At 52.3% G+C, this 21,849-nt stretch overlaps 1 protein-coding gene across 2 annotated transcripts in view; it reads right to left on the bottom strand.

Annotated features, from left to right (window-relative positions):
* The window catches only part of Zc3h3 (zinc finger CCCH-type containing 3), a 92,731-nt gene extending 71,477 nt beyond the window's left edge, over nucleotides 1-21,254 (bottom strand). For both annotated transcript variants that reach the window (XM_004638910.3, XM_023723938.1), the window contains exons 1-3: nucleotides 21,177-21,254; nucleotides 18,545-19,832; nucleotides 16,366-16,562 (exon numbers count right to left, since the gene is read on the bottom strand). In XM_004638910.3, the coding sequence (XP_004638967.2) occupies nucleotides 16,366-16,562; nucleotides 18,545-19,832; nucleotides 21,177-21,222 (1,531 nt within the window). In that variant the 5' untranslated portion in view covers nucleotides 21,223-21,254. The remainder of the gene's footprint in view (nucleotides 1-16,365; nucleotides 16,563-18,544; nucleotides 19,833-21,176) is intronic.
* Nucleotides 21,255-21,849: the final 595 nt, after the last annotated feature.

Below are 21,849 nucleotides of genomic sequence, written 5' to 3'. Positions count from 1 at the left end.
AAAAACCACAAAATTTTAAAAATTTAAAAAAATAAAGGTAGCTTAAGTAGTCCATAATAGCCTCAGAAGAGTGCAGCAGTCCAGGAAGAAAAGACCAGACCCCATGAGCGCTGGGTATACAACTACCACGTACACACAGGCAGCACCTTCTCTGTACTGGTGGCTGTATGACTATGGGACTCAGTGCTCAGGGTGGAAGTAGGGGCACATCAGAGCCTCAAGACCCACAGCAGGGTGACTTGCCAGTTAGACACCTTGTCCTACTGCTACATGGTCCAACCCATAGTAAAAGCAAACATGCCCAGTCCCTGCCTCTGTGCAGAACCCTGTGGATCCCTAAGTCAAAAGCACCAGAAGTGAGCTTATCTCTGAGGCCAGGGCTCTTTCCTGCCAGGCCTAGGAGACAGACATCTAAGTAAGCCCACAAATAATGGACACTTAATGATCAGTAGCTGCTGAATTTATGATCACTGCATCTAGCTATAGATTTCCTTTGCAAATTCCATCAATTCTGTGCATTTAGGCCAAATCTTCAATTTGGAAGGCCATGAGTCCAGAGAAGCCTAAGGCTGGGCAGGGTGACACCCAGGAAGCTCTAGAAGAGTAGTACCTGCTCTGCCCCTCCTGACCCCACCAACCTCCCAGCAGGCTTTGTCTTGCCCATGGCTGGCGAAGACACCAGTCTCCCACAGGAAAAAGGGCCCTTGAGAGCAAGTGAGTCACTGGCAGTCTTTCTTTTCTTTTTTTTAATGTCTTTAGTACAGGGTCTACAGTGTCTCACTACACAGATCGGACTTGTAGTGATCCTCCTGTTTTCAGTCTCCCAAGTGCTGGGATTACAGGTGCACAACACCACGCCCAGTCTCAATCACCATCCCAGTGTGCCCCAGGGACGGGATCAGCACGGCAGGCCGGGGTAGTCACTGGCAGTCTTGAGCCACTGCTCCCTCTTTGGACAAAACAGGACATGAAGAAGCAGAAAATCCCCTAGGATAGAAGGTCTCAGAGGACAGTCTCCTCTCTTAGGATGCCCATGCCATGTAGGTGCTCTGGCAGCTGAGGAGACACATGTGGCCCAGATCTTTCAGGGACAGCTATACTCACAGAGCCCATATCCCGCCCCTGGCAGAGCCACCAGAGGGACCCCAGGAGCAAAGGAAGGAGAAGAGCTCAGCTCAGAGCCCACTGTTAGGGCGCATCCTCAGATGGGATCCATCCACACCCACATGTGCCCCCATCCCCTCTGGAGAAGGCAGGCCAAGGAGCTGGAGTTGCGCTGGGGAGCTCTGGAGGGCACAGCCCCAGGAGTACAATGGAAGGCACAGTAGATGGCCTGTCAGCCAGCAGGCCCCTGTGAGCACAGTGGTTCCTACAAGGAACAGGGACTCAGGTTCCCAGAGGAGCTGACCCAAAACCCTGTCAACCCAGCCCTGCTCTTCCGCTGGCCACACAACAGTGCTACCCTAGAGAGGGCTATGAGAGCTGGAGCAAGCTGCCCTCACTACAGACCAACTTTGTCACATGTGGGCCAACCCCTCCTCCCTGGCCCTGCCTAGCACCAGCAGAGCCCCCTCTGTGACAGAGCATCCCTGAGCAGCCAGTTTGTGCCAAGGGCCTAAGACAAAACTAGAGACCACCTCCACTCCCTCAGGGGCTGAACAGCAGGGCCCAATGCCCTAGACTCTCCCCGGGATTCCCTGAAGGGCTTGCTGCCACCAGCACTCGAGCTCACTTAGCAGCTGCTGCCCAGGCTACAGGCGCACACCCAAAGCTCCAGCCACACCAGACCCTTCCTCAGCCCCACCTCTGCTACCCAACAGCCTACCCCAGACTGAGCTTCCAAGTTCCCACCAGAGCTCCCCAAACCACCTCCACCCCTGGGCTAGAGGAGAAACCTGCAGAAGGAAGGCTACCATCTCTTCTCTCATCGCAAGAAGACCTAGCCACCAAGCAGCCCTCCTGCCACAATACCCCAGAAATCTCGAAGAGGCCACAGGTCGGAAGTCACCTGTTCTCCACACACACTCTGCCAAGACTCAGCAGGCACTTCTCTTCCACCAGCCACAGACACAGCACTGGCAGGGGTAATGACCCATTCTGTGGACAGGAATATGGGCCATTAGCTGCCAGGCTAGGCTGAGCAGGGTTCCTCTGGCCCTCTTCCTGGCACTGATCTTGCTCCATCATTCCAAGCCACCATGCACAAGTAGCACTCAGCAGCAGGCCCCCAAGGGGCTCTGGGAACCTTTGGGGACCCCCTAACTGTACTGTGTGGCAGCCTTCTGGGCACACTCACTCACGAGCACATTCTCCACACTGCCCACTCCTACAGGCCCTGTCACCCATCTGGAGGAAAATGACATCATTCAGCCTCAAATTATCTTCAAAATCTTCAGACACACTGTCTGCCATTCTATAAAAAAACAGGAAAACATGTGCAATTCAGATTTGACTCAAACCTAAGAGGAATAAACACCAACATCATAGAGTGGAATGGACAGAGATGCTAACAACAATGGTCTTTAAATGTGGGACAGGAGGCTGGGGCTGGGGCTCAATGGTAGAGCAAATCATGAAGCTCCGGGCTGGGGAGATGGCTCAGTAGAGTAAGCGCTTCCCTGGCAAGCGCAAGGGCCTGAGTTCAATTCCCGGTTCTGCCAAAAAAATAAAATAAAATAAGAATAAATAAATCTGGGGGCCTGCCCCTTAGCTCAGTTCTTTAAGTGGCTGCTTCAACAAAGCAGTTAGGCTCAGGTTGCTGTGATTCTATCCCCACAACTCAAGCCAGCCAAACCGTGTGGTAGTGCACGTACACACACACCTGTGGTCCCACTGATTAGGAGCTGAGGCAGGAGGATCACTTAAGCCAAGAGTTCAAGGCCAGCCTGGGCAACGCAAAGAAAAACACTGTCATAGTCCAGACTAGACTCCAACTTGCAGAAATCCTTCTGCCTTAGCCTCCTGAGGGCTACAATTACAGTACACGCATGTCCCACCACAACCAGATCAAAATGATTTTAAAAAGATGTTTATGAACTGGGCATGGTGGTACACGTCTGTAATCCTAGCACTCGGGGTGCTGAGGCAGAAAGATTGCCATGAGTTTGAAGCAAGCCTGGGCTACATAGTGAGTTCAAGGCCACCCAAAAATATATAGCAAGACCCTGTCTCAAAACAACAACAACAAACAAATAAATAAATAACAGTAACTGAAACTGAGACTTCAAGGCATGAATTCAGTGGCATACTGCACAAAGCAGAATAGAAAATAAGTAAACCAGAAACATTATGAATCCCTGGACAGGATAAATTAAAAGCATACTCAAGGACATAACATGAAAATTGCTCAAAACCAAAACTGAAGAAATTCTCAGTAACAAAAGCATAAGACAGGGCTGGTGAGATGGCTCAGTGGTCTAAAGCACCTACTTAGAACAAGGCAGGCCAGCTGATTTGGTGACAGCTGCAAATGACATCAAAAGGCAACAGAATGGTATTAACAAGGCAGAAAGGAACTGCCATCTTTTCCTCCTCCCTCCAGTGCAGACTGAACCTAGGAGGGCCTCATACATATTAAGGAGATACTCTTCCACCAAGCTACAACCCCAACACTAAGACTCTTTTTGTGTGTGATGGAGTGGTGGTGCAGCTGCTGAGGACTGACCCAGGCTTCACACATAACAGTATTCTACCACTGAATGACACCTTCTAACTCTTAGAATTACTCTTTTTCTGGGGGACAGGGTCTTGTAAAATAGTCCAAGCTAGCCCTGAACTCACTATGTAGCACAGGCTGGCCTCAAACTCATGGCAGTTCTCCTCCCTCAGCCTCCCAAGTGCTCGGGCTGTGGCTCAGTTTCCCAACTGTTGGATTACAGGGTGTGTGCCACCACACCTCACTTAAGACTTTTTATAAAAGCCAGCACGGTGGCGTATGCTTGTAATCCCAGCACTCGGGAAGCTGAGACAGGAGAATCATTGCAAGTTTGAGACCAGCCTGGGCTACAAAGTGAACTCAAGGCCAGCCAGAAGCACACAGCGAGACCGTCTCAAAAAGATGAAAAGAACTTTATATATGAAGAAAATTTCTTTATCCAGCAAAAACTTCTTTTCCCCGCTAGTACTGGGGGTTGAACTCAGGGCCTTCACACTGAGGCTATATTTCCAGTTCTTCTTACTCTGAGACAGGGTCGTGATAAGGCACTCCACCAGGCTTAAACTTGTGACTCCCCAAGTCCACCTTGGTCTTTCAGAGAACTGAGATTATAGCTGCAGGCCACCACCCTGGCTCAAAAACACTAAAAAGGAAGGCCAGGCCAGGGATGAAGATCAGTGGCAAAGCACTTACCTAGCATGTCCAAGGCCCTGGGCTCCACCTCCCCAGAAACACACACACACACACACACACACACACACACACACATTTTCTGATATCATATTGAATGAACTGGTTCCTAGTACACTTGGACTATTTTAAAGATGTACTCTTCAACTGTTCATACAGAATGAAGAGAAATACACAGAAGAATAAGTAGGTGAGTGTAAGTGAATGCTGCCTGCACATGTTGCGTGATGTCTGTAATACAAGGAAGCCAAAAGATCACAGCAGCTCTAGCTAGTGCGGTAAAAGGGGACAAGAGTGAAGTATTCCAAGCTTCTACTACTCAGGAGTGATTATGCATTAGTTTATAATAATCAATACTCATAATGCTGCATATCATAACTTGTGGGAAAATCACTAAATGAACAATAAAAATGTATAGTAACAAGTAATACAAAAGACAATGAAATATTTATGATTTTTGCTTTTTTAAGACAAGATCTTACTACGTAATACAAGCTGGTGTTGATCTCATGATCCCCTTGCCTCAGTTTCATAGAAAATGTTTTTTAAAAATATCTTCATGGAGAAGAGCAGAGCCACCAGAACAAAGGAAAACCCAGTGGTATGCTGGTATATTTAAATCATACATGTTAATTAACACTTGGAGGCTGAGGCAGGAGGATCGCTGTGAGGGCAAAGCCACCCTGGGCTACACAGTAAAGACCTATTTAAAAAAAAAAAAAAAAAAAGCACATTATTTTCAAAAGATAATTTCAGACTAGTTAAAAAAAAAACAAAAAACACACATATCTATTCTTTATACAACAAAACATAATACAGGGCCAGCCAGATTGGTGTGCTGTGCCAGCCCCACCCCCAGGGCATGCTGGGCTGGTGACTGAGACTGGGCGTGGTATCGTGCACCCGTAATCCCAGCGCTTGGGAGGCTGAAAACAGGAGGATCATTACGAGTCCAATCTGTGTACTGAAACCCTGTAGACCCAGTACTAAATAGTTTTTTAATTGAAAAACCTAATTGAGACAACTCAAAAGTAAATGCACATGCATATACATGTACACAATTCCTATATATATATATATATATATATATACCTCAGTGTATGCTCATATATACTACAAATTCAACTGAAGAAACTTAGTGTAGCTACATAGCATTAGAGTAGATTCTGAGGCAAGCATTACTAGAAAAAGAAATAGTTCTTTTTTTTTTTTTGTATTCAATACAGGGTGTCACTGTGCAGCTCAGACCCACAGTCATCCTTCTGTTTTCAGTCTTCCTAGCACTGGAGGGGATTACAGGCATGTGCCATCAGCGTAGCATATGGTGCCAAGGATCAAACCCTGGTCCCTGTGCATGCCTAAGCAGGCACTTAGTCCACTAAGCTATCTCGCCAAGCCAATGAGAAAGGCGTATTTCACAACATTAACAAATTAAATCCACTGGCCATAGTGACGTATGCATGTAATGCCTAGCACTTCAGCAGTTTGGTAGGCTGAACCAGGAAAATTTCAAGTTCAAGTACTGCCTGGATAACTTAGTGAAACCCTGATTCAAAAGGGCTGGGGATGTAGCTCTGATAAAGCACCCTTGGCTCCAATTCCCAGTACTACCAACGCCCCCCTCCAAAAAATAAGTAAATAAATAAAACCAATCTACCAGGGAGATACAATTCCAAATTGATTTGTACCCAGCAAAAGTAACATCAAGATATTTAAGACCAGATCAACACCCAAGCAATGAACAAACTCATAAGCACGATGGAATATCCTGACACACCACTCTCCCGATTGGAAAACTAAACTCACTCTCCCCCTCCATAAGCTAAGGAAACAGAAGGCGTAGGCAGCACCAGTAACACAATTCACTCTACAGCACGACAGATTCAAAGTCAAGAATCACTTTCTTTTCAAACAAGTGTTTACCAAAACCAACCACAAGCTCAGCCATTGAGACAAATCTGAGTAAAAGTTGAAGGTCTAAAATTAGATTGTACCCATGGTAACATTAAGCTAGAAATCATCAGTTAAAATAACTTCAATATCCTCGTAAGCTTGGAAATTAAATGATACTGTCCTACAATAACCCATGAGTCAAAGAAAAACAAAATCATGTAAAAATAAGAAAATATTCTGAAGAAAGACAAATAATCAACTTACACAACACAGTTAAAGCTATAGGAAAAGGAATTTTATTTAGTATTTGATATTTAATTTTTTTTGAGACAGGGTCTCACTATGTTCAGGCTGGCCTTGAACTATGGAGCCCAGGACGGCCTGGAACTTGCCGCCATCCTGCTACCTCAGCCTCTTAAGTGTTGGGCTAATGAGTACGTACCATCAAGCCTGGCTTAAGAGAGAAATCTTTAACCTTAAGCCATGTGCTGCAGACAAATCACCCCCAAGCCTCTGTTTCACTCAGTGCTTCCTCTGACACTCAAGACTTGCCCCCTCACTGACAGCTCGGACTCTAAGTGGAGGTCCTCCATGCCTGCCCCCTGCTTGCTGCCCCTTGGACAATCACCAGTCAATCCCCACTCTCATAACAACACAGGGCCATAACAAGGGAAGCAGGGTGGCTAGAAGCCCTTCCTGCAGGCCTTATGCCCAGACACTCCCCCGTCCCTCCCAAGCCCAGCAAGGCCATGTGGCTAGCACCGTGGTGCCAGGCTAGGGGTAGCAGCCTGGGTCAACACCAGACAGCAAACCCAACCTACAACCATGCTTCCCTTTAACAAGGAAGCCAGGCATAGTGATGCACATCTGTAATGCCAGCACTCAGGAGGCAGAGGCAAGAGGATCACTGAGTTTGATACAAAGTGAGCTCAAAGTCAGCCTATACTGCACAGCAAAACCCTGTCTCCAAAAGACAAAACTAAAAGTAAAGGAGGAAGAGAAAGAGGATGAAAAAGAGGGAGAGGGAGAAGAGAAAGAAGGGGAAGAGAGAGAAGCAGGAGAAGAAAGGAGTCCCGTGCCAAAAGGAGAAAGCCAGAGAATATTTCCAGTCTCCCTAATCAACATCCATCTCTAGGGACCCATACACAGCTGCCTGCCTGTCCTGTCTGAGCCCGGGGCCACCAGCTGATGGGAAGAGACAATCCAGCTCTGAGTCACTGCTGGGCCACAGTGCAAGCTGCACACAGGGGCCCTCTGTGTACAACCCTCAAGCAGGGATAGAGCCCAGTCTCCACCTCCACATCACTGTATCTTGCTGCTCCCTACAGGGCCACACCACTACAGAACCGGCCACTGTCCCCTACAACCCTCAGCAGGCTCCTCCTGGCTCTCACAGTCCCAGATTTCCTCCTTGTGCACCCTGTGGGAGCGACCCTGGAGGCTGCTGCGCAACATTCCCTCAACGTTCCTTCCACTCAGTGTCTCAGACCAAATGGGCCTGGGCCAGGTTTCACTGTGTGGCTCCCCAGGGCATCCCTGGCAAGGGGCCAGGAAGAAGGTAGATCCACCCAGGAAAACCATGTACCCATCAGACTCAGTTTTCTTCAAGCAGCAAAGATGCCAGGCAGGCAACTTCTTGTGTCATGGCTCTGCCACCTCTGGCTTTGAATAGCTCCAAGGGTAAGAACGAGTCTCTCAACTCAGAATTGCATCTCTGCCCTTCTGAGGGCTCAGGCAACAGCTAGACCTTCAGAGACTGGCATGCCAAGCTCACATAGGGTATTGAGTTCTAGCCCCATATCTCACAGGAAGCAGAGACTACAGGGGAAAGGGGGCCCACTGCATACACAGGGGCCCTCCAGGGCTAAGCCAATGACCTGCCCAAGGCCATGGCCTCTTCCACTAGGCCCACTAGTGTAGCTTGGGCCTGGCCAGCAGGCAGAGGTTTCTGGAGGGCTGCCTACCATCAGGGTATCCGTGCCATGCATGACTCACCTCTGACTACTAGGAATCCCTGCTTCCCACACCCAGAATGAAGACCAGTGCAGGAAGGTGGGCAGTGCTTCTGCACCACACCGTCTCCTGGCACAGTGGCCACTTCAGTGGCATGTCTCCAGAGCTGGCACCCAAGGCTAACTCACCTCCTGGACGTATGAGAGGCCTAAAGAGCCCTCTCGCCCTCAGTGCCTAGACTCCCCCACCCCCAGACAGCACAACTGAGACAAGCCAATTGCTACCCTTGAAGAAGGCTGTCCACAGGCAGAAGATGGTAGGTCCCCACAGGGACAGGGGAGGAGGCAAGGGCTCAGGCTCCAGGAGCCCAGCCCCACCAGTTCCTGGAGGTTCACTCCAGACAGGCACATATGCCCGCAACAACACACACTGAGGACACCCAGCTGAGTTCAGTCCTGGTTCAGCAGACCAAATGCGGTTCCTCTTTGTTTCTCTTTGGCCACTTCCCTGAAAGGCGAAGGCACTAAAAGCTCAGACACAGCAACACAGGTGGACCCTCCAGGAAATGCTCCACATACACAGCCCGGGCAGGACAGAGGACAAGAGAGATCTGGGAGCCCCTGCCCACAAGCAGGAAGACATTCCTCATATTCAGCGTTGGCTTTAGGGACAGGAACAGGCCTGCAAGGGTCTGGTGGCCGCAGTCCCTACTCACACCTCCTCTGCTCACCCTGCAGTCTGCTCACGTCCCCTCATCCCTCCTGGAGATACGGACCAAAAACCTCTCCATCCTCTGGCCCTCAAGAAGCCCTGCCAAGCTGGGGCCACTTCCCAGCATGAAGACTCCAGCTGGACAACCTCCCTCTGCCCTCACTAGAATCACAGCGCTCCCTCCTGCTGGGCCCATGGGAGGATAGGGAAGGCACAGGGAGGGCAGTGGCAAGAGGCTGGAGCCAGTACTCGCTCTCCCCCAGCAGAGATACCTGGTGCGGGGCAGGAGACATCAAAGGCAACCAGATATCTTTCCCATGTGGACCACCCCCCCCCCAGCACGCTGTGGGTGCCAGGCAAAGGAACCACTGAGGATCTGGGGAGTTCCCACACTGAGACACACACACACAGAGTTCTGACCATACCCAAAATAGTTAACAGTCATAAGAGTCCTTGGGAAATGGTCATCATGAGGGGAAAAGAGGCAGGAGCAAGAGTCCTCTGCTGCCACAGGGCAGCTGCAGCCTGGGCAGGAAGACTGGCAGGAACCACAGCCTGGACGCCAGCTCCAGCACCAGAAGACTCCCCCTCTCCAGGCCAGAGGTCAGGTCATGCAAGCCCCAGGTCTTCAGCTTCAGAGCCACACTGCCATAATCGGCACACACGTGCACTGCTACACCAATTCTTGTGGAATAATTAATTAGCATGGCCACGACAAACGTAAAATTGGAGGCCTCCGGCGTGCCTGATAATTTATGCACAAGCCAAGGATCGCTGTGGCTGCCTTTCCCAGAGCCTAATTCAGCATTTTCTTTTTCCCTTATGAAAGCAGGACTCCAGATTTAACTGCTCTCGCGCCCTTTAACAGTGTTTGCTGTAGTAAAATCGAACAGCCCAGCTGCACACCAGCGAGCAGTGATGGATCACAGCCCCCCAAGGCAGCAGGCAGGGCCTCCCAGAGAGCAGCAGCAGCAGCCACACACCACCCACAGGAACACCGCACTGCCCGGGCACTGAAGGCTCTGTTCCTCCCTGCACAGAAGCTCAGACAGGGTAACCCCTTTATAGACAGGGAGACAGTCACAGAGAACTCAGGGGGCCCAAGGCCCCCAGCAAGACAATGCGAGCAGCAGGTCTGATACTCAGAGCTAAGACGAACCGGGCATCCTGGCCAAGTCCCAAGACCCAAGCCCCAGCTGCAGGCTGTTCCTAGCACCCAGCAGACTCTTGCCCAGCGCCCTGGCCCTCTCCTTTTCCCCCTTCCCAGGCAGGTCAACCCCACCCTGAGCACCTTGAGCTAGCACCGAGCACCTGGGGCACCTCCTTCATCCTCCTCCTGCCATCTCAGCTGGGGCTCCTGACTGTAGCTCCTTGTCTCATGCCCAGGGAGATCTGTGCCTTGGGTTGACTCTGGAGGTGCCAACTAGCACCGTCATGGATCAGTGACACATCTAAGCCAGGCTGGGACAAATATTGCCACTCCTTGAACTCTGCCACCAGTCTGGGCTCCAAATGGTGTCTGCATTCCGTCAACATCAGCTGCCCAAGGAGGCTACCTAGCTCAGGGACAGCAACAAGGTGACCCCAACAGACTGCAGCTCAGAGTGTCACTGTACATACAACTTGCTTGCAGTACCTTCAGCTGATGGCATTTCGCTGCTAGCACCCCAAATACCCTTCCTGATAGTGTAGTGAGAAAATGCCACCATGCGGAGGACCAGAGTACAAGGTGGCAGGGGGAATCCTATGTACCCACCCACTACTTCTGAGCACACTGCTGCCAGCCCCTGCCCACGGGGCACACCTCACAGGGAGCAGGAGCAGGGGCCAAGCAGGGAAGCCTGTTGCTTCTTCTGATGCTCAGTTCTTTGCAGGCCCTTGCTCTCTCAGTTTCAAGATGACTGTGACAGCACTCCAGCCAACCAGTGGTGCCACTCCCAAAGGCCCTCAGATACATCACAGTGCATGCTTCCTGCCACACACTGGCTGGGCACTACCAGCCTGGGAGGTCAACAGGGCTTCCCACATATATGGTGACAGAATTACAGAATACCACCCTTGCCCAGGACACTCTGCAGCAGATCCTCCCACACCCATAGGGTCTCCTTCTGCCAGGGTCCTCTACATGGAAGGAAGGCCTTCCCTTCTGCCCTACCCTAGGAGGCTCCCACCCAAGTGCCAGGGTTCAGCAAAGCACCTTCCTGATGGGGCAGCATAAGCAAACACACGTGGCTAGTAAAATACAGGAAGCTCAAGGTGGCTGGGCAGCTAGGGAGTGACATGAAAAGAGGTGGGCTGGGGAGGTTAACTGCCAGCATCCAGCAAACACCTGAATGAAAGGAGTCTTGGCCATCTAGGGAAAGAGTGGTCAGTCAATGAGGGAACAGCACTGCAAAAACAGGCCAACAACCCAGAATAATGGTGCATGCCTGTAATCCCAGGACTCTGGGAGGCTGAGGCAAGAGGTTTCCAAGATCCCATGCCTGGGTAACTCAGCAAGAAGCATGTCACAAAACACAAAAAGGGGCGGGGCTGGGATTATACTCAGTGTGAAGACTCATCCCCAGTATCAGTCATCAATCACTGAATGCAGGCAAACACAGACATAGCTTTTGTGAGGAATCAGGGCCTAGTCAAAGAGAAAAGGAGCCTGGTAGGAAATGGCCATCGCAGCACTGGGCCCGGGCCATATCCTCAGTAGAATGGGCCTCGGAACTAGCCCTGCAGCCCTCAGGACCCATGGAATCATGACCACCACCACAACCACCACCACCAGAGCCCAGAGCAATGGTAGTCACACCATGATTACTGATTTCTTCAATTATAGATGTAGCAAATGGGCACCATTTCTGAGATCCCTAACGATTTTATCTCTTCTGTCCAAATGCCTTCCCTAGTATATTCCTTGAGAAACAGAGCAGGCAGGTTACTGCAGCATACCAGCTCACCCAGCTCTCCTGGCTCCTCTCTGGAAGTGCCTCAAATCCAAACACCCTTCCTCAGGAGAAAAGAGGAAAGACAGAAGACAAGAGATACACTGTCAACAAGAGGGGACTGGGCCAGCCAGACAGCTCAGCGCACTAAAGCACCTGCTTAGACAGAACAAAGTGAAGGGGGTTCGATCCCTGACATGCTGTGCCAGTCCCACCCCCAGGGCACACTGAGATGGCGACTGAGACAGGGCGTGGTGGCATGTGCCTGTGATCCCAGTGCTTGGGAGGTTGAAAACAGGAGGATCACTATAAGTCCCTTCTGTGTAGTGAGACCCTGTACTAAATATATATATATATAACCCACGAGAGCGGACATCCAGGCACCTCCACCCCAACACTCATCCAAAGTCTAACTCCAACTCCAAGCCAAACAACCTTTATCCAGAGAACTCTCAGGAGGGCTAAGGAGGCGGGAATGGGAGGGGAGGCAGTCAGGCTGGAACCTTCCTGACACTCAGTCCCCAGGCTGAGCAGCCAACGCTGCTGAACAATGCAGTTTTGAATTCAATTAAAGCGATTATCTGTTGTGCCAAATAAATTGTGTACAGCATATATCCTGCGGCACTTTACACCTCCGGGCTCATTATTCCCTAACTGTTTCCTCCTGTTTATGCGCTCTCAAATTAAATTGCTGATAATATGCGCCAAAATAAAAAATGAGCGCACCTTGTCCCAAGAAAATTGATTCTCCCTTCTCCTGAACTGGCGATTGCCAGGTTTTATATACTCTGTTCCTGGTGATCATTAGTAATTCAATTTTCTTTTTATTAGCCCCCTTATCTGCTGAGCAATATAGTGGCAGGGCTGACCTCTTTCGCACGGGTAAATGTTTAAAATCTTTTCCCTGATTAATTTTGCCAGTTAAGAAAAAGAGGAGAAATGGCCCGGCTCTTAGCCATCACAATGAATAAAGCTTAATGTTGATTGTGATGGAATTTCTAATGCCAGGGAAATTGATTGAACGCGGCAATTACACTGCAAGAGTAACTCGGGGGAGATGGGATCGCTTTCTCCTGGCCGTAGCCTTTTGGTTATTTAAAACAATCCAATTTGCAAGGATAATTATGTATTAGTGTTTTATCTGCCACTTGAAATGAACAGGGGAGTTTCGATACTGGCCCAGCATTAGCAGGTTATTGCTGCAAATTACTTGATATCTGCTTTCTTTCACATAAAGAGGAAATTAGGCAATCAATTACCAGAAAAAGGTGGACTGTGGGATAAGAGGGGCAAGTGTGCCCTCTGCTGGCCCCCAGGCCACATGGCAGGGCTATACTCCACCTCAGGCCAGGCTGCCGGGCAGCTGCCTAAGGCCCCTCCCTCCCTCTCTCCCTCCTTCCCTCCCTTCCTCCCTTTCTCCCTTTCTTCCCCTTGGGATAGGGGCTCACTGGTCAGGTTCCTCTCTAGACCTCAAGGACTGCCTCCGGTAGAAGACAGCTGGCACTGGGGCTGAACATACACCAGAAGGAAAACGAGGAAAGAAAGGACTTCAACCAGCCAGATGAAGAGGCAGCTCCCGCCCGAGGGAGGCCCTGCATGCCGTCTAGTGGTCTCAGGAACTTGGGTTCCACACCTCCTGGAGCAGAAGGGCTCTACCTTAACACGTAGCAACCTCTCCACCTGTAGGACCTACGGCAGCCCTGGCCAGGGCTCACTCACCTGCACCCACCTACCCTGAGTTACTAGAAATGAACCCAGAGCATTCTCAATGAGCTACTGCACAGACCTTGTTTTGTTCTGTTGTTTCTTTTGTGTGTGTGTGTGTGTGTGTGTGTGTGTGGCCAGCTCAGCCCACCATGGGGCGGTTCTGGCTGGCATGTGGTGCTGGGGGATTGAACCGCGGTCCCCGTGCTTTGCTAAGTTTGTTCTAAGTAGGTGCTTTAGACTACTAAGTCATCTCACCAGCCTCTGTTCTGTTGTTTCTTTTGAGACAGTACCTCACTATGCTGCCCATGCCTCACACTCATGATCCTCCTGCCTCAGCCTCCAAGAATCCTGCAACTGCAAACACATCATCATGCCCAACTCAGGCTGCACGCAGCTCTTGGGAAAGCAGGGAGGGAGCCTGGGGGAACCACATGCTCAGTTCCTGGGAAGAACCAGGCTCCACCCAGCTCTCAGCCCTGGGAGACACTTGTCCTCATGCATCTTCCCAACTGATGCTCTGGCCAGCCAACACATCCCTGTGACCTCTACTGCTGGGACAAATACCCAGGCAGCCATACCAAGATGTAGGTTCAGTTCTCAACCCTCTCTGTGCAACTTCTACAGGCTCTCTGACCCCTTGAGAGGATGAGGATCTGCCTTTAGCCTGACATGACCTCCCATTCAGGGTCCCCTGACTCAATGTCCACTCCAGCCCACCGGACACTTATGAGCCCTGACGTACCTGAGGACACTGACACCAGTCCCAGCTCTCTCGTCTAAGGAGCTTTCAACACAACCAAAACAAACACCTTTTTCCTTACTGTGGCCTACAAGAACCCTCTTACAATCTGGCTCCCTACCACCAGCAGCCTCACCCCTCCCTGATCCTAGACGACATGCCAGTCATTCAATCCTCCTTGTGCTCTTAGCACATTGTAGCCTCAGGCTCACTGCTACCCTCACCTGTAAAGCTGAGCACCATGTGTGCTCAGTTCCTTCAGGTCACTTCTTTTCAACTGTCACCCCTGGGGTGCCTCTCCCACTTCCACACTCTCAGAACACATTTACCATGCAAAAGCATCTTTCCGGCCTGTTTCTAAGTACTTAGGTGAGCATTTGTTTCCAACACTAGCATACAGCTCTGTAACCCCTGGAGCCAGCCCATGGCCTAGCCTCCAAGGATCCCAAATTGTCCTTGGTAGATGGGCAGATACGCGGGAGGCCTCCAAAAGCCCTCCCCCAAAACGACCATCAAGCAATCACCACGTCTGTCCATAATTACAAGCCTATTCATTCCCCTACCCCAAGTAGAGAGAAGTCACAGCCCCCTTCATCGCCCATAGCACCCAACCCCACCTGCATACTGCTCGGTAGATAAGAGCTGGTAACCTTGGGACCCCATACTCCTCCCTGGCTGCCCCCTTGGAGAGTCAGAGATACTGTTCCAGTCCCACTGGCAAAGGGCAGCCTTCACTGCCCCCAGGCCTGCACCCCACTCTGCCCTAGGCCCAAATAGGAAACAACCTAAAGAAGTAAAAGGTTGGTCACAGGCACAACCAAGTGAGGCTGACCCCAAAGTAACCCTGCAGCACTTGCACCTTGCCCCGGCAGGACGCTGCTGGCCCTCCACTTCCTCCATCAAAGCTCAGCTGGTCCTGCTCACCCGCCAGAGGGTACCTGTGTACTATCCCTTCTCCAAACTACCCTGTAACATCTTACTATAGCGACCAGAAACCTCCTCAGCTTCTCCTGTCACCTGAGAAGAGCCACACTGGCCCCAGCACAGAGCCAAAGTTAGCAACATAGGGCAGCCAAGAGGCCAGCATCCTCTACCCCACTTCTTCATGATTTTGGCTATAAGAGTACAGGACTCTTTCATCCCTATGCCCGGGACCTAGACGCCCCTCTCAAGACTAGCTCTACATAGGCTCTCAGTACCCCTCCTCCCAGATCCTTCTCCAGAACCTTCCTGGGCAATCAAGGATGTTCCCTCAGTGCCACGCTCAGCTCAAGATCACAAGGATCAGGGCTGACTCAAGACTATCCAGGTCCAGTCCTGTTGGCACTTTATCCTCTCCAAACTTCACACACATCTGTCTATACTTGCCCAAAGGAAGCCACAGGACTAGATGGCCCCAGGCAAATCCTACTGTCCATGGCAATGTGAGTACCCAGTGAGTACCATCCCAGGGCCTCCAGGTCCACCACCAGACATACTCAAGTATGCCAGCCTGGGAGTGGCTCCCTCACTGTCTCCTGGCACCATAATCTTCCAATGAGAAACTAGGCTGTCCTGAAAGGGACCACACCCATTACTCACAAAACAGGCCCCATCTGTTCTCTCTGAGCTCTCAGGCTCACACGTTTCCGATGGCACCCAGTACCATGTGACTCAGAAAATGAATAAAACGGAGCCCTTAGGCTGGCTCACAATTAAAAAAGGCTGCCCTGTTGGTCCCCGGCTAAGGTCAAAGGCCCTCAGGGGAGGCAGACACTGGAAGCCCTTATAGTATAAAGTCTGAGTGGGCACCAACCTTACTTCCCTCACGAGGGATGGGGATACACACTGAAGAATGGGCAGAAGAGGCTACCATACTCCTGCCCAGATGCCTATCCCCCACCCAAACTACAGGACACTCCCAACCCCTCTCCATCCATTAGCATGGCTGCTCACTGCCCATCAGGCAGAGATCCCTCAGGTAGGGGCTTGGGCCCCCTGACAGCACAGCTGGGAGGATGACAAACAAGGCTCCTGATGGACCAGGAAGAGCCACAGCTCAGAGCTGTGCTAAGCCCATCGCGAGTGTCTCCTCCCTGGCATACCTTCCTTAGTGGGGAAGTGGGCCCGGCTCGGCAGCAGGCGGCACAGCCGATGCCTGGTCACATGCATCAGGCCCTTGTTGGGGGTCTTCTTCAGAATAGGACTGTTCTTCACCCGGAGGGCCTGTCTTCGCCGCAGGCTGAGTTGGTTCTTGGCGGTGGTGGCAACTGAAGGGCTGTTCTTCTTGTCTCCAGGAAGGCTGCAGAGACAAATGGCAGGCAACTACCAAAAGGCTCACCACGTGGCTCTCTACACAGCCATTTCCTCACCCAGATCCCAGGGGGTAAGGGAACAGATCCAGAGGAAAGCCAGGTCGTTCCAAGCTCCAGGGTCCATCCCACGACCCTGCTGTCCCCACTCAGACTCATCACCCAGCTGTGGCTGCCACAAATGTTCCCCTTCCCTCTGCAGCCAGGCTAAGGCAACAGCTAAATCCACAATCCCAGAGGACCCAAGACAGGGGAAGTCCACTATGCCCGCCCCCCTCATTCCCCAGGCCAGATGAGCCCCTGCATAGGATGACAGGAAGGAGCAACCCTAAGGAAGAACTGCCACCAGGTCCATGCACCATCCCTAGCCTGCCCGCCCGCCTGCCTGCCCGAGGGATGCTCCAAGGCTCCTTCTCCAAGCTCCGTGGAAGAGACGCTACCAGCATGGCTAACGCAAGGCCACCCTCCAGAACCTCCAGGAATAGGAGGCAGGCCAAGCAACCGAAGACAGCGCTTGTCTTCAGACAGTTGTCAGAGCTAGAGAGAGGCACCTGACCTGGAGCCAAAACCAAGGTCAGACAGCAGAAAGAACTTCCTGAGGGGGACTTGCAGCAAGGAGGTTACTTCTGGCATGACGTGCACCATTGTCTGATGGCACAGGCAGGACCTCTGCCCCAGCAAGCACAGCTATCTCCCTTGTTGTTAGCTGCTGACCTGATGAAATCTCTGATCCCAGGTCAAATACTCTGGTCTACGGCTGGTGAGATAGCTCAGCCAACTAAGTGCCTGCTTAGGCAGGCGCAGTGGCCAGGGTTCGATCCCTGGCACCACATGCCACGCCAGCCCCGCCCCGGGCATGCTGAGCTAGCCACTGAGTCCAGGTGTGGTGGCGTGTGCCTATAATCCCAGTGTTAGGCTGAAAACAGGAGGACCACTACAAGTTCGAATTACATAGTGAGACCTTGCACGCACGCGCACGCACACGCACACGCACAAATACTCTGGTCTACAAAGTCATCTTTGAGTCTCCCAATTATGCAATACTCTCCAGGAGATATTCAGCGGCACAAGTGTCTACCCGCCAAGAGCAAGGTCCTGAGTTCGATCCCTGGTACAAAAAAAGTCTTACCAATAATGCAACAGTGGGAGATCAAAGAGTAACATGCACTTGCAAGGCAGTGGCCGACGTTGGTCACCTGGCCACATCCATGCCTTTCCTCTCCCAATCTGTTCCACCAGCACCCCCAACATTCTTTAAGTGGGGTCATAAAGCCCAAAGACCACACACCCAGCTGCTGCCCATAGGAGCACAAATGAAACAACCTTCTGCCTGAGCCTGGGCAGGGTACCCAACTATGCACAGCAGAAAGGCCTCAGCACCCTAAGGCAGTACCCAGAGCCCCCAGTCACCACCCAGCTCTAATGTGTGGCCCAAAGCTCTCGACCCAAGGGGCGTTAAACATGCGCATATGGCCACCCCCTCCACCACACCCTGGACAGATCCCATTCAGGGTGGTTGCTCCATCGGTGTCTGGCCTGGCACAATGCCATCCATCCTCGAATCTTGCAAATCCAGAAGAGAAGCTATCCAGTGACTTCCTGGTCTCTCACCATTAGAAGAAAGGGTGGAGCTAACACCACAAGGGCCAGGTCCCCACCTTTACCCGGCTAGGGCCTTGAGCAAGCTTCTGAGTCACCCTGAGCCTCACCTTACACAGCTTTAAATGACAATGGTACTTTCAATTTTAGTCCTACTACCTTCCACCTCCTCCAACGCCCCTTCTCAGGAGTGGCACTGAATGAGCCTTCACTTCCACGTCACTCCTCCCTAGAGGTGGGTCCTCCACAGACCAAGGAGAGAGTACAGGTGAAGGAGATAACACATCTGCCCAAAATCCCACAAGGCTAGGACCAGCTTCAGCCCCACTCTTGCCCACCCAGACAAGATGCTATGGGCAGCAGACATACATACTTGGTATTGCCCCGCCTCCGTATGATCTTGGTGCGGCTCTTCACTTTGTAAGCCGAGAGAGGGGTCTCCCCAAGGAGGGACTTCAAGTTGCTAGGTCCCACTGCTGGTCTGTCCTCTGGAGGGGACCGAGATGGGACCAGGGAGAGCTGCGAGGCATGATCCTTGCTGCCAGCCTCTGAATGCCAATGGAAAGAGGAAGATGAGGAGGCAGAGGGGCTGGAGGCCTTCCACTTGTACTTGCTGGGGGAGGAACCAGGCTTGGAGGACATAGCTGGCTTCCTGGGCTTGGACTCTGGGTTGGCTCTGGGCTGTGGTTTCTCTGTTTTTCCAGCTGTGCCCAAAGCACCCCTACTCACAACCTCCAGAGCTGCTCTGGGACTGAGAGCCCTCCGAGTAACACGAGGGCTCTTTGCTGAGGTGGCCACCCATTTGTAGTTGTTTTTCCGGAACTTGTTGGTCCGACAAGACAATGGTAGTGAGGGCTCCCGTGTCTGCCTGGGTCCTAAGGCTGGTCTGGCTGGAGCCATAACTGAGTCTGAAGCAGTTGGCTGATCTGAGAGCTGAGCAATGCAACTAGTTGCAGAATGAGGGCCCACCTTCTGGCGGAGGGCCACCCCAGTTCCAGGAGGCAAAGCAGAAGACGGGAAGTGTGCCTTGACAGCAAGTGCACTCTCACTGACTGTCCGCCGGGGCCTTGGGGGACTGTCACTCACACTGCTCACAGACTTCACTACCCGGGGCTTGCCAGGCTCCTTTTGGCAAACCAGAAGTGAGCTGTCCCCACTGCAGCTCCCCCTTCCTCTTCCTGGCCTTGAAGGCTGCAGCTGTGCACCAGTGGGCTCACCCTCAGCCTTATGAGGTCCTGGATCATTCCAGGGGGTGTCTTTATACTCTTCCAAACAGCCTGGTTGGACCTGTGAAGTGCTCGTCGAACCAGTCTTTGACGGCGGTTTGATCTTGATAACCATGTTCTGATCTGCACTTAGCTGGACTTGTCTCTCAAAAACATACTGCTGCGGGTCAGGGTCCTGGCTACTCTGGGCCCCAAGGCCTGTCTGCACAGCGGGGCTGCTAGCTTGGTCTGAGCATCCTAAAGGCCGGTTCACCAGGGAGTATTTCTTACGCCACTCAGGCCCACGGTGTGAGGAGAATCCCCTCCGGTTTTGACGAGGGTAGCAGGCGCCAAAGGCCCTGCCACCGTGGTAAGCTGGTGGCTGCCATCGGGAAGCAGCTGAGGGGCCTGGTGAAGATGCACTGCCATGGAGATTTTTATAGTCATCGATCAGTTCTGAGAAGACAGAATCACAGCTCAGTTAACCAGGGATGTGAAGAAAAAAAAAAAAAGCAACAACCATAACTACCTTGGAAAAGAATCAGCAGGCAAAATATCCCCAGACTCCTGAGAGATTGAGAGGCAGCCCATGGAGCCTGGGAACCAGTGACCACTCAGCCCAAACCCCATAGGCCTGTCTTTTCCTTAAACCTTTGGATTGTCAGTTCTACTTCAATCTTTTTGTGCCTGCTTATCCTGAAAACACTGACCTCTAGTGTGACAGTTTCTATTTACTAGCTTACTGGGGCCACCATTTTTTGAGAGAAAGCATCACTTCATACGCAGAAACAAGCCAGACCCCAAGGTACGATGCCTGGACAAAAAGACACAAGTCACCACAGAGGCCTTCTGGCTTGCCCACAGATGGAAGAAAGTGCAGCCGCACCTTAATCATCTGGACTGAGTATAAGAGAAGTGATGCCTAAGGCACTCTGGGCAACCGAAAAAAGAACACTGGGCACACAGGAGCCAGTGGCCTGCCAGCCGTGACACTGTCTCCTACTGAAAACAAGTCTGACACCACCACTACTCTTCTCAGAGTAGTCCCCGCTGGTTGTCCTGGAGCAAGAGGTCAAGAACACATTAGCACAAAGCACACAGGAACAAGCCAGTAGGCAACCTCCCCGTTCAACACCACCACCACCCATCCAAACCGGAGCTACCTCAGAGCCAGCGTGAGATAAGCTCAGTAAAGTGGCCCACAGCCACATCTGGATCTCCTCCATGTGTACTTTCCAATCCTCGCCAAATCTACTCTTTGTGGGAATAACTTTGAAAAGATTGGAGATTTTGGTTGTTGTTGTTTGTTTTCCCTTAACGCTTACAAAGGGAAAGACCCACCTTGGGTCTAAACATTTTAAGGGGCAAGCTGGGGCCTGGGCAGTCGTTCTGGAATCAGAGGGGTGTGTGCGCTAAATGGCATCCAACGCGGCAGCAGGGCACCAAACCAGACCCAGCTGAGCTGAACCGGACCGGGGACTGAGCGCAGCTGTCGGGCGCGGGCCGAAGGAGGGCGCCAGCGGGCGCAGCCTCCCGGGGGAAGGAAAAGGGTCTGTCCGCGGGCCCCTGGGCAACGGCCCCTCCCACCCCGCCGCCGGCCAGAAGGTTAGAGCACGCCGCCGAAGTCCCGCGGGCGACCCGCCCAGGCCCACCGGAAGCTTAGCGGCCCCACCCCGTCCGGCCCTACCGACGCCACGGTCAGCCGGCCTTCGAGACCTCTAGCCAGGACCACCGTTTCGCGGAGATCGTGGAGAGCAAAGAAGGGGACACGCGATCCAGGCCCAGCTGCGGCCAACCCACCCTGCAAAAGGCGGATCTGTCGCCGCAGTTGTTCTTTCTCCTCCATCTCGGGAATCCGCGACGCCTGGCCAGGCCCCCAAGACGTCATCACTGCGCGACTACTTCCCGCGGGCGGAATTGGGACCGTAAAACTCAGCGCAGAGATAATTGCCTGCCGATGGTCAGCTGGCTGCAGAGCTACGCCGTCGCCCAGGCAACGCCGGCGGGGGCGGGGCATCGTAAACGAGCGGGGGTGACGTCACGAGGGAGCACCAGGAAGTGGTGCGTCCACGGGCTCCGGTTGTGCTCGTGGGGCTGCGTGCGGTCCGTTTCGCGCCGCCCCTCTGGTGGACCCTTCGGTCCTGGAACAGCGCGCTGGTTGCGGTGAACCAAGAAGGTTCCGTGACGCTCTTGCTGAGGCCAGATGGACGAGAACAGTGAGGCCTCTGAGCACAGGACTGGGTTGTGGATGGAAACGCAGTGTTAAATGTGTGGACCCTTGTGAGGGTGCCGAGAGGACACGGTATGGAGGCTCCTCAGAAAAGTAATGTGAGCCGCGTGTGGTGGATTACTGGAGGCTGAAGGAAGAGAATCTCAACTTCGAGCCCGAGGTGGGCCATTTGGCGAGACTTTAATAGGAAAGCCGGCCTTCGTGGCATACCCCTGTACCCCAAGCACTGAGGCTGAGGCAGGA

This window comes from Octodon degus, unplaced genomic scaffold (assembly GCF_000260255.1).
Source record: "Octodon degus isolate 3935 unplaced genomic scaffold, OctDeg1.0 scaffold00104, whole genome shotgun sequence".
Classification (NCBI taxonomy): domain Eukaryota; kingdom Metazoa; phylum Chordata; class Mammalia; order Rodentia; family Octodontidae; genus Octodon; species Octodon degus.
This window is presented reverse-complemented; position numbering and strand designations above follow the sequence as displayed.